General features: G+C 39.8%; 1 protein-coding gene across 2 annotated transcripts in view; it reads right to left on the bottom strand.

Annotated features, from left to right (window-relative positions):
• Positions 1-4,630, bottom strand: part of fam135b (family with sequence similarity 135 member B) — a 42,809-nt gene extending 38,179 nt beyond the window's left edge. For both annotated transcript variants that reach the window (XM_046059315.1, XM_046059314.1), the window contains exon 1: positions 4,511-4,630. In XM_046059315.1, the coding sequence (XP_045915271.1) occupies positions 4,511-4,616 (106 nt within the window). In that variant the 5' untranslated portion in view covers positions 4,617-4,630. The remainder of the gene's footprint in view (positions 1-4,510) is intronic.
• Between the last annotated feature and the right edge of the window lie 7,443 nt (positions 4,631-12,073).

Genomic DNA, 12,073 nt, shown 5'->3' on the forward strand with positions numbered 1-12,073 from the left:
AAAAATGCTAAAGTTCCTGCTAATTACAGTTAACTCCGGCCTGCAGATATCCTGTGTAAACCACCCATTTTCCTACCATGGCCTACAAAAAGTGATATGTAAAGTTTATGTAAAATTTTTAAGAAGCATTATACTGCACAAATGCAGTTTATTTATTTAAATTCATAGTAACCTCTCAAACAAGGGTCCATACTTTCAGACAAAGGTAGACAAAAGCAGGCTTCTCAATTTGGGCTAGAAATGACAACCACAGCTGGCATATTTTATTGACTTTTTAATGTTTTCATACGACTTAAATCAAAACAAGAAGCCTGTTAAAGTAGTGTTTATTGACCTTAATGTTTACTGTGTTATAAAACTGGGGCTACATGTCCTAGACAAAAAGTCCTCCCCACCTCACGATCCATTTCGCAGACATGAAACAGCATTTTTCTTGTTTTGCAATGTAAAGCTTGTTAGTACTTTGAGTATGGTATAGAAAATTGTGATTGTCAGACTCTTGTTCCGTTCTAATGTAAATGCTTAGCTTAAAACTTAACTTACAATGTTAAAAGACTTTTAGGATGAAGACCAGCCATCATGTTGTCCCGCTGTCCTGCTATCTTGCTGGAGTGCTTCAACCTCAAATCAAATAAAGAACAGGACACAGCTGCTAACGCTGCCAGAAAAGTCTGATAACATCCAGGATGGTGAGAGGACGTTCACCCAAGATACCTCTGTTCAGGTCCCATGTGAAACCAAAAGTCAATGTTGACTCATTTGAACTTACATTACATTTTTAACTCATGTCACGTAACTTAGCTGATAACGTACTTGTTCTAACCTAAACCATAATTTCCTAAACCTAACCAAACTGTGACCATTTCAAAATGTTGACCATGTGTTTTTTGTTATCATGAGAACTAAAGTCATCTGACTTTGATGACAAAGGTCACCTGACTATTATCATGGCGATGAAGGTCACCCAATGAAGGTCACCTGACTTTGTCCTTTCCTGCATGTCCAAAACTCAGGAAATGTGCCATCTCCAGCGGCGTTAAATGCGTAGACATGACACACGAATGGCCAGCTTGCTATTTATAAGCCATCCCATGACATCACGTAAACAGTCCTGAGGAACACAGTAACCTTCTCTTATGTAGTACGTTAGCTAGACACTGCTGCAGATGGCCCGAAGAGATGGGATATTGCACTAAACTGTTTTGCCTCTTCTTGCTGACTGTGCATGTTTTGTCACATTGACACACACTTACCACACGTGCAGCTGCATAAGAGTGAAGCTTTGTGTGTGACAGGGTGACCACAGATGACGGCGGTCATCATAATGCCTTGAGCCAATTATAGGTCGTTTGATGTGAGACTGTGAGACACTGGAGAATGTGCAGCTTGTGATTTCTTCAGCGTTGATTAAGCTAGCCGAAGATGCTTCAGTGCTTCCCTAATTCAAGCTAACATCCTAGTTATCCGTAAGCTGCAGTCTCAGAGATTCAAAAATGGAGCTGCTCATTTCTCAAGCAATGTGTTAGGAAGGCAGTAAGGAGGCGAATGAACACTGCATGCTTGATTAAATGGACGCTCAGAGTCCAGGGACTTAATATGCTTTTTTCCCCCACCAAAACTATCTCTGCCTACAGCATTCAGCACACAGACACTGCATACACTGATTATCAGCCTCTGCTGAAAATTCATCAATAAGATAATCAAATCAGCGAGGCACAGACCAAAACACCCACGCTGACAGCTTCAAAGGCATATAGCTGTCATTCATCTAAGTAGGAGACTTTGTGTTTCCTTTGATGACGATGACAATGACGATCATGAGGATGATGAAACAACTCAACCGCAGCAGAAGACTATGCTTTGAAAGAGCGACGTGGGGTTACTTGCACTTTTATATTGCCAACAATACAGTACGCTTGTTCATCTATATATTTTCTGACTTCCAAGGACTGTTTGTGGCACTCAGCCCTTTGCTAATGCTTGCCTACTAATATATAAATGATGAAATGATGTACAGTAATAATTTAAAAACAAATCCCAAATGTTGAGGGTTTTCTTTCAAAGCTTAGGGCTACTCAGGCAATGATTTTTGGTGTTGGTCTTTTCATTGGTTTTTGTTGACAAAAAAAGAAAATGATCGAATATTGACAGCCTTATAGCAGCATCTTAGAAAACATCTTTCTTAAGGCTGATTCCAGTAGACCTATTTTTAGACTGTCAACCAGGATCCAGGATTTCCAGGATTTTAATCGCTTTCTATAGCAATTTTCATTGTTAGTGGTGGAGTCAGCCATTCCTGCCCTGGGTTTAATTAAGTCAGGATTTCTTGAGCCCCGTTCATCTTTCTATTGTTGTACAAATCCCAATTAAAATGCATGTGCTCTGATAGCTGCGCAATGCTGCTGTCCCCCATGTAGATCTGCACAACCTGTAGCCTAGCTAATGCTTAGGCTATAATTTGAAAACTATCTCTTCCTGATTTTCTACTTGCTGTGAATCATTAAACACTAATCATTACAAAACAGCCATCTGCTGTCTGATTACTATTTAATGCACACACACACACACACATGCACACACAAACACTGGTCTTCTTGGAAGTCTACAGTTTGCAGCTCCAGTATTTTCTCCACCTTAAGGAAAAACTAAAACTCCTGGCTGCCCTTAAGCTGTCCTGTTGGTGTCAGCTCAGTTGGGAACGCTGACTGACATGTCCAAGCTCAATTTGGGGAGGATGAAGAGGCAACATTTTCACAGTGACTGAATGTGGAATGAGCAGATTTTGCAGGCTACATAGGTCTCATTGTAACACAAAGAGTCATTGTGTGCCACGACTGGAAGCTGCTGTATGTGTGCACAGCTCAAAGGGCCGGAAATTAATCCGCAGCATTATTCCATTCATTAACATCCAACCCCCTCTGTAGAACACAATAACAGAAAAAAGACTATCACCAAATACAGGGATACCTGACAAAAGACCAATGAGTGACAGCTCCTGAATGCTCATGTTGTGAATTTCCGTCCAGGTTTAGAAATATTTAAAGGATATTAAGATCTATCAAATCAAAGTTACTGCAACAATATCTGTTTAAAAGGAGGAATCTGCACGACAGATATGTGGAGACAAAGCGTTCTTTACAGGAAAGCCTTGAGCCAGCAATCATGTGATGGCATAATCCAGCATTTGCTAAAACCTTCCATGATGCTGTATTAGGCTCTTTGTTGTCAAAATGACAATGCCAAATCCCTGACAAGGCAAAAAAAAAAAAGAGACCAAGTGGCGGAGTAAGACTTTGAGAGGATGAGGCCGGCATCCTTGCTATCTCCAAATGAGATTCTCTTATGATCAAAAAAAAAAAAAATAGATAGAATAGGAAGAATAGATAGCAAGATAAAGTCACCAGCTGGAAAATCCTACATGCAATTATTCCGGAGTCTTTTGTAGTTTTTGGAGAGCTGCTAGAGCATGGATTCACCCCCCCCATTCATCATCATCATTTGCGATTCACAAACTCTGATTCACTGTTTCCTTGTTTGCGTGAGAATGAAGTGTGGGTCACTATCTGCATGTGTGTGAGCTACACATGCAAATGTGTGCTCTTCAAAGAATTGGTCCAAAAGTATGAAGACTGCATTCTGTTACGTTAGTTCAGTTAAGTGCTTTGAAATGACACAGTCTAGCAATCTAACATGATGTGGTGGTTTTCTGCTCTGATGAAATGCTCACATCAGTCACATGAGGGCCTGAATTCCTGGCTGCTTTACAATAGCATTATTAATTGTAATCTATTTAACCTCGCATCATTGTTTTCTTCTATTCTTATCGTTTTGCAGCGTACTATGAGAACTCTGCACTGTTTGACTTTGAAGTGGGAGCTTTGCTTTGTACGTATTAGACAGCATGTAGGACTATTTCAGACCACAGCATCAGTGAGAAAGCGACAATAAAGGCAAAACACTACTGTTTAACAAACACTGACAAGCAGATTGCCATAAAGATAACTGGACAGCAGCAGTTACCACACCAGCTTAGTTTGTCAATCTAAATTTAATTATAATGTATTTTACTTGGATCATTCTTAGCATGACAGTGTTTGGATATTATTTTGTATTAATACTATCAAGGCTAATTTGATTTAAATTATCCTTTTTGCCTTATAAAGTTGTCAGTGTGGTGTCCTTAAGTCTATTTACAAAATGACACATGCCCAGTGTTTACCACACATGCAGTAGGTCCAAAGACCCTTAGCTGCCATATGGAAGCATCGCTTAATTAAGATGTATAAATTAAGCTAAATTCCCCATTTATTAGACTCTACATTTCCCATAAAAAAAACCTTCATCAGTCAGCCTGACATGTTGTAACAAGCCAGCAGTCTACAGTAGCAGCTCTCTCCGCAGTAGGCTAATGCATAACAACGGGCTTCCCAATCCTCGCATGTTGCCCACACATGCAAACAGACAACTAAAGCAGAATGAGGGAGTCACATGTAGAACAAAACAGCCTCACCTTGATGAAGCGCACTGTCCGCAGAGGGTTCGGTTCCAGCCTTTACTGAGTAAATGTTTATATCACCGCTTCTCCTGCTGCTGCTGCTGTTGCCATGGTTATTCATCCAGTCCCTGTATGTTCTGCAGTCCCCTGCTCTCTCTCTCTCTCTCTCTCCCCTCTCTCCCTCTCTCTCAATTCCGCCCCTATGTCTCTCTCTCTCTCTTTCTCTCTCCTGACGGGGATTTCAATTTGGGGAAGTGCGGCAGCGTCTGTCGCGGATTGTGGCTTTGTGTTTCTCCTCCGGGTCCGCCCCGCGTTTTGCAGACAATACAGACTGTGGGTAGTTTCATAAGGGCAATATTAATAGTCAGCACCCAGTCAGTGTGTGTCCTGCGGCTGCACTAGTGTGCGCGTCCAGCGGGCGAGCTGACGTCAGAGCCTGCCCCCTAAAAGCTGAAGTGAACCGTGCAGTTTCGAAATCTAAGTATGCTGAGAAACAAAGAAGGGGTGTTATGCAAACAAGACAATAACGCAATTAAAAGCTTGCGGCCGTGACTTGTCTTGGAGGCAAAGGCAGATCAGCAGAAGCAAAAATAAAGTAAGAATAAAAGCTAAAACTTTTCTGACTATGACAGCTTTGTACAGTCATTACAAAATTAACTTAAATTTAAGGATGTTGAGAGAAGAAATCAATAACTAAATAATCTCTTTTTATTTGCTTTTCGTCCCAATCTCTCTGCTGGTGACCAATGGATAATAAGCTCATTTCTGGTCAATGATTTCCCAACCTCAAATTGTAACTGTAAAATTGTTAAGGCAACACTGTAATAATAGTTTTTTTTTTGTCCATGGGCGCTCCATCTGAAAAGATTGATGTTTAAAGTTACACTTAATTTAATTATAATTAATAATAATATTAATAATAATCAATGGCAATCAATGAGCTTTTAACCAAAATTAGTTAAGTGAGAATGGTGCAAGGTCAAGGCTGGACTACAAACTTGGCAAAGTGGGCAACTGCCCTGGTGCCCAAGAAAGTAAGCTCCCATCTTCTGTGTGTCAACCATTTTGTGCAAATTTAACTGAGATTTATTTTGGCATATTTACCACTCAAGCACAGTGTCAACTGACATGACTTAAACTTGAATTAATTAAGGTTCTAGCAAGCAGTTGTGACATAATAGACAAGTTATCACCAAACAATACAAGTGCTGGTCATATAATTAGAATATCATCAAAAAGTTGATTTATTTCAGTAATTCCATTCAAAAAGTGAAACTTGTATAATGTATTCATTCATTCCACGCAGACTGATGTATTTCAAGTGTTCATTCCTTTTAATTTTGATGATTATAACTGACAACTAATGAAAACCCCAAAATCAGTATCAGAAAATTAGAATATTGTGAAAAGGTTCAATATTGAAGACACCTGGTGCCACACTCTAATCAGCTAATTAACTCAAAACACCTGCAAAGGCCTTTAAATGGTCTCTCAGTCTAGTTCTGTAGGCTACACAATCATGGGGAAGACTGCTGACTTGACAGATGTCGAAAAGATGACCATTGACACCTTGCACAAGGAGGGCAAGACACAAAAGGTCATTGCTAAAGAGGCTGGCTGTTCACAGAGCTCTGTGTCCAAGCACATTAATAGAGAGGCAAAGGGAAGGAAAAGATGTGGTAGATAAAAATTTACAAGCAATAGGGATAACCGCACCCTGGAGAGGATTGTGAAACAAAACCCATTCAAAAATGTGGGGGAGATTCACAAAGAATGGACTGCAGCTGGAGTCAGCGCTCAGTCTGTGTGTAATGAATGACTATAATATCCAAGTTTCACTTTTTGAATGGAATTACTGAAATAAATCAACTTTTTGATGATATTCTAATTATATGACCAGCACCTGTACATATTGGCAAATAAATATTAGCAAATCTTTTTTTATTTACACCTCCAGCAGACACAGAGCAACTCAAATTAGTATTCATTTGGAGTCACATGGCCACCTGTCAAATGTAAATCCAATATTCACTTTTCACTTAGCTGTATTTTGGTTTCCACCAGCATGAGGGAAATATTTGGCTGTTTAGCAGCTAAAGAGCTAGTTATGTCTATTAACTAGATGCTAAGTTTGCCTGTCTTTTGGAGCTGGGCAGGTAGTGAACAGTGGGTTTATCTGAGATTAAAACAGCTGATTGCTGCTAGAAACACAGTTGATGACAGCAGAGAGACAGAACCAAAACCTAAAAAAGGTGAAACACCTTTCACAGTTTGTTTTTCCACTATTAATGTCGGAATATTGATTTGTGCAGCTTTAATGTGGGTTCCGCTTTATCTTGATGCCCTGCCTTGAAAAGAGTCTCTGTGTCATGCCTAGTTTGAAGACATCTCATAATCTTTGTTTTTATTTGATGCATATTCCAAAATTAAATGTGTTTAATCAAATTTCCACACTGCAACTCTGGGGCCAGGAAGTATTCCAATTAAGAAATCATTGTACACATTACACAGTGGGAGGTACAAGCGGTTAATAGGGTCCCAACAGCTCCTTTTTCACTCAAGGGTCCTGAAATCTGGTTTTATGTTGTCTATTATCTATTGTCAAAAGTCCCTTTTCTATATTTTCTACACTTTCCAACACATCAATGTAAAAAGAGCACTAGAATAAGTGAATAACAGGCCAAGAAGATGAATAACGGGACAGCAACAGAATACATGTTATATTTTGTTTCACCCAAGGAGTGAAACTGATAGGATATCCAATGTATATTTTATTCTTGGAGAAAAGGCATATCAGCAAAGTAACAATGGGCAGAACCACTAACCAGCAATGTCTCGTATGTTCCTGGTAGTCAGGTACTGTAATAAAAATGCCATCTGCCCTGGTTAAACAACTCCTCACAGACTAATCACTTGTCAGATAAGGGGGAGGGGAGGATTATATAACAACAAATGAATAGAATGTCCATGACACATAAGCTGTTGGCGTTGGTAACTGTGTGTTTAACAATCAACAAAAGGAAATTAGTTTTCTCTATCAGTCTCTTTGGGTGCTTTGTGTCTCTGATTCACCAAGTGAACCTATGCAGAATGACTGTTTCCTCCCCTCTGTTCCCAGCTTCACCTTCCCCTTAAAACACCCAAAGTCAATTGCTGCTTTTCTCTCATGGCGTTCTGCCATAAGCTCCGAGCACTCTTGATTAAGAGAGAAGTGCTATTGATTTTTTTTTTCTCCTGATGATTGCCAGAGCCCAGATGACCAAATAGTCTGAAAACATTTTTTTGTAGAAATTTCATAAAGGTTACACAGCAAGGACACAAATCTTCACACACTTCAATGTCAGGCTTAGATGATTACTTCTAGTCAATAAAAGTATAAATACAGAGGATAACACTGGTTGCTGTTGTTATATCCTACCTAGCTATATTTAGCTTTTGATTTGATATGGCGTGCTCGTGATGTAATATAAAGACAGGATGATTACAGACACACCCACCTTATCCTCAAGACCATATTGTTAATGAGAACTATGACAAACTAGTATACTGTACAGATGGGTGACAAATACCAGAAAACCTAAAAAAAAGGGAAAAAAAGAATGCAGACACAGGGCAGGACAAGTCACACTGTACCATTTGATGAGTATGAAAAAGATGCAAGTCATATGCTATAGTCTCCACAGTCATCAGATGTCAACACAATTCAACACCTATGGGAGATTTTGGAGCGACATGTTTGACAGCACTCTCCACCGCCATCATCGAAACACCAAATGACTGAATATCTTTTGGAAAACTGCTGTCCCTCCCTCCAGAAGAGTTCCCAACCCTTGGAGGATATCTGTATGTAATATGTTGCCATCAACCTGTTTTTATGCACATTTTACAATTTACACATTAAAAGAAATGAAACGTTTTTTTCCCCCTATAAGAGTTTCTGTATTGATTAAAATGGAATACATGCAATGGCAACAGATTTGGCAAACAAATCATGACGTCCAAAATAGTGGCAGCGATGTCCACGCTGTAACGTTCCTCTACATTAAAACATGAAAGTAACATAAATCCCATATTTCCATCACGTTTTCCACATCATTTTTGTTTATTTGAGGCTTGACTGGTGCTCTTTTAATTACAATATTATTGCGCTTTCTTCTTCTGCGATGGGCACCAAACTGGAGAATTTTACCAAACCTTACCAAAGACACTTTATGTTGGCTTTTTCGTATAATTTGCCATGTCGTCTAAATCTAATATACATTTTTGCCAATAGACTTAAACCTTAACTGTGGTCAAACTGCTCTTATCATCCAGTAGCAATGTTCGAGGTCTCAGCTCTCAAGCAGTAGTAAACTACTAATATCAGAATTGAATGGAGTAAACTGTTTTAGTGTAGCCACATTTTGAGTGAAATTAATATTACCTTAAAAACTAACCATCAGTGTCTTCTTGTTACAGTTACTCTACCTGCTAATCAAGTGTATCCTTCTAGAACAGTGAACAGTACCGAAGTTGTGCTTTCAGTTTCTATGCTAAGCTAAGCACATCCTGACTCCAGCTCCATCTATAAAGAGAGACTAACTTCCAAAAGCAGAGATAACTTCCAGTACTCCTACAAATGAAAGTTTAAATTTGTTATTACTAAATCACATTTAATTTTATACAAGCAACTGTGGTCTGGTTTGATCAGTAGCTCATGATGGCTAACATTAGCTAAACTAGATAGATTCTCTGTAAGCGACAGGTAGACTGAGTGCTAACTTTATGACTGTTCTCTACCTACATTTGCACTTTTTTGCAAAATGTAAATGCTCGTACTGTCCCTTTTGGCCACAGTGTCCGCGGTTCAGCAACAGTTGAACATAAACAAGCTTTCTTTTAAGAGAGGTATGTTATGACAGTGGTGTCTGCTGATTGCTTGATCACATACAAATTTAAGCCCAGGATCCAGTTCAAATCAGTATTTTCTGATAACGGCTGCAGTGAGCAGTAAACCCATGCTTCAAAATGCCCTCCTACGTGTACTACATAGAAGTGGATATATCACATTTATATTGACTGCATGCTTTCCCACAGTACCTTACTTTCTAGCTGTTAGGTCAATATCTTGAAAAGCTATAAATCTACACCCAACACACTGGACATAAAGATTTTACTGCATCCAAAACCTACCAGGGTGCAAAGGTTTCACTTCTACACCGAAATTTGGTGGAGCACAGCTTGTTGTTTTACCTTTGTGACCATAACACTTCTGCTTTTATATTTCCACAACAGTCTCATGCTGACTGGAGGGCCTTGGCGTATGTGACTCCAGGTCACAAGTGTGGTAATCATGGGTCCTGCCACGTGGATGAATAATCACAAACAGTTTTCTCTTTCCCTCTGCCCGCACTGTCTGTGCCTGCTCTCTCATTGAGAGCATGAGCTCTCAATTATCCAGGCTGGACACATGATCTCTCTGCCAGATCTCTGGGGAGGCCCAGTCACTGTATCATGTTTCCCTTACAGCTCTGTCAGACGAGCCTAGCTGTGTAGCTACAAAAACATCAATTCATGCGACACGATACAGTAACAAATACTTTACCTGTATATTATTGATTGTAGTAAACTGCAGAGTATCAGATGACTGTGAGATTATTGATCCCTAATATCATATCATATAGCAGGGACAACAACTGCCAGGATCAATAAACACACACAGGAAATCAGTCCCAGTCTCTCAACAAAAATATAGGAGAAATATAATATAAGTTCTGAGCTGTGTCATGCACCCTCATAAGAATATGACCTGTCATTATGCTCCTGGATAGCAGTGGTTATGACTTTTCAGATCACTATTGCCTTTCCTTTAAAGCAGGTGTTGCAGAATTTGTAGCACATACAAGCTTTTAAAACACAAATGTCATTTGCTTCTGAGAGATCTGCACCCACTGGCAAAGCGGTTCCTGTCTCTTCAAAATGGTCGCGTACCACAGGAGCTGAAAGATCTTTTGGGGATTAGAAAGCTGTACCTGTAAGAAATGTCAAATTGTCTGTACAAGCTATTTTCTGATTTAGGTTAATGTGAGATTCCTGCAGCCCACTGCAGCTCATTTCAGACTCTCAGATCTTCCAAAGTGCAACAAAAATCACAGATCACACACCATAGAGTCAATTACATAACATGCAGGATACATAAACAGCATGACTGCCTGAGGGCCTTCAGTTAATAACAAGGCTTTTGTCATGTCAACACTACACGCTAACATTCTTCACCTAAACTGATGAGTACATGTGATTATGAAATCCACATTTCATCACACACTGGCTGCTTGTTCCCTATCCTGACGATAATTATTAAGAGAATAACACAGGCATACGTGTCATTAGGAGGCACTGTAACGTTAAGAAGTGTGTGTGTGGGGAGGGGGTACACATAGGGGCCCATGGGCTTCTGCATCTTTTTAAGTGTTGGTAATAAAATCTAGTCACCACCTCCCAAAGAACTCCTGGCCAATGGGAACCCATTGAACAAACTTTTATGTGTCCTCAGAAAATGTTTGAGCATCCCCGACGCCTCTTCTCTCCGTCAGTCCTCAACATGCTCAGGTAGGACTGTCTTCGGGGGGGAATTTTATATCTGTGGCTCCTTCTGCTCCTGCATCTCACCACTGTGCCTCATTGCTCAGTGTGTCTGTCTCCCAGCACGAACGGGAGTGAAACATGGCTTTCCACGGCTCTGGTTTGACAAGGTAAATATCTCTTGTTGAATGTCTCTCAGGGCTCTTCATCAGCAAACTTTGTTTAACTTTGTTTATCTAACAATGACCCACTTCAGAGTGGTAACTAATAATCTACTTATCATCTTCATTTCAAAAAAAGAAACATATACATTTTCCTCTGTGCAGCCCTCTGACAACTCAGAGACTTTATGGGAGCAATTAGATCTGTAGCTTAGATGTCTGGGAAGGTTCTCAGTCACCCAGGTCATAGTTATCCAAAGAAGGTTAAGTGCAACTGGACTTTGTTGAAGATACTCGAAGACGTTTTGTCCCTCATTCAAGAGACTTCTTCAGTTCTGAAATGATGCTTTATGCTCAACAGAGATCTATTTTGGGGAAATTAAGACAAATGAGAGAGTAGAAATCATGCCAGGAGTGTTGGCTCACTCTCAGGATTCTGGAAGCACCTAAGGGACATCACGACATGGGTGGCAGCGAGGGGAAAGTCCCATCATATGTTGATGAACGTCAGGAATTAAAGCAGATGACATGTCATTACCTAAGTGACATGAGTGATTGATTTGATGATGACACGTTTACTGGAATATATTTGGGGATTTTCTTTTTTGTCCTAGCAAGTATTTTCTTCATTTTTGATCTGTGGCAGAACTAAAGATCTCTGTGTGAGACAACGACTGTAAAACTGTAGCTTTAATCTTGCAGGATGCACATTACACACATTTACTGTAGTTGCAGTAAATGTGTGATGGGGGCATGTTTAACGGCATTTCATGGTAGTATGTGAAAAGTAAAACTTTAAGAAAGCCATGCCTGCAGATCAAAGCCTACATTAAGGCGGCTGGCAACTTTCTTAATC

Source organism: Micropterus dolomieu, linkage group LG09, assembly GCF_021292245.1.
Source record: "Micropterus dolomieu isolate WLL.071019.BEF.003 ecotype Adirondacks linkage group LG09, ASM2129224v1, whole genome shotgun sequence".
Taxonomy (NCBI): domain Eukaryota; kingdom Metazoa; phylum Chordata; class Actinopteri; order Centrarchiformes; family Centrarchidae; genus Micropterus; species Micropterus dolomieu.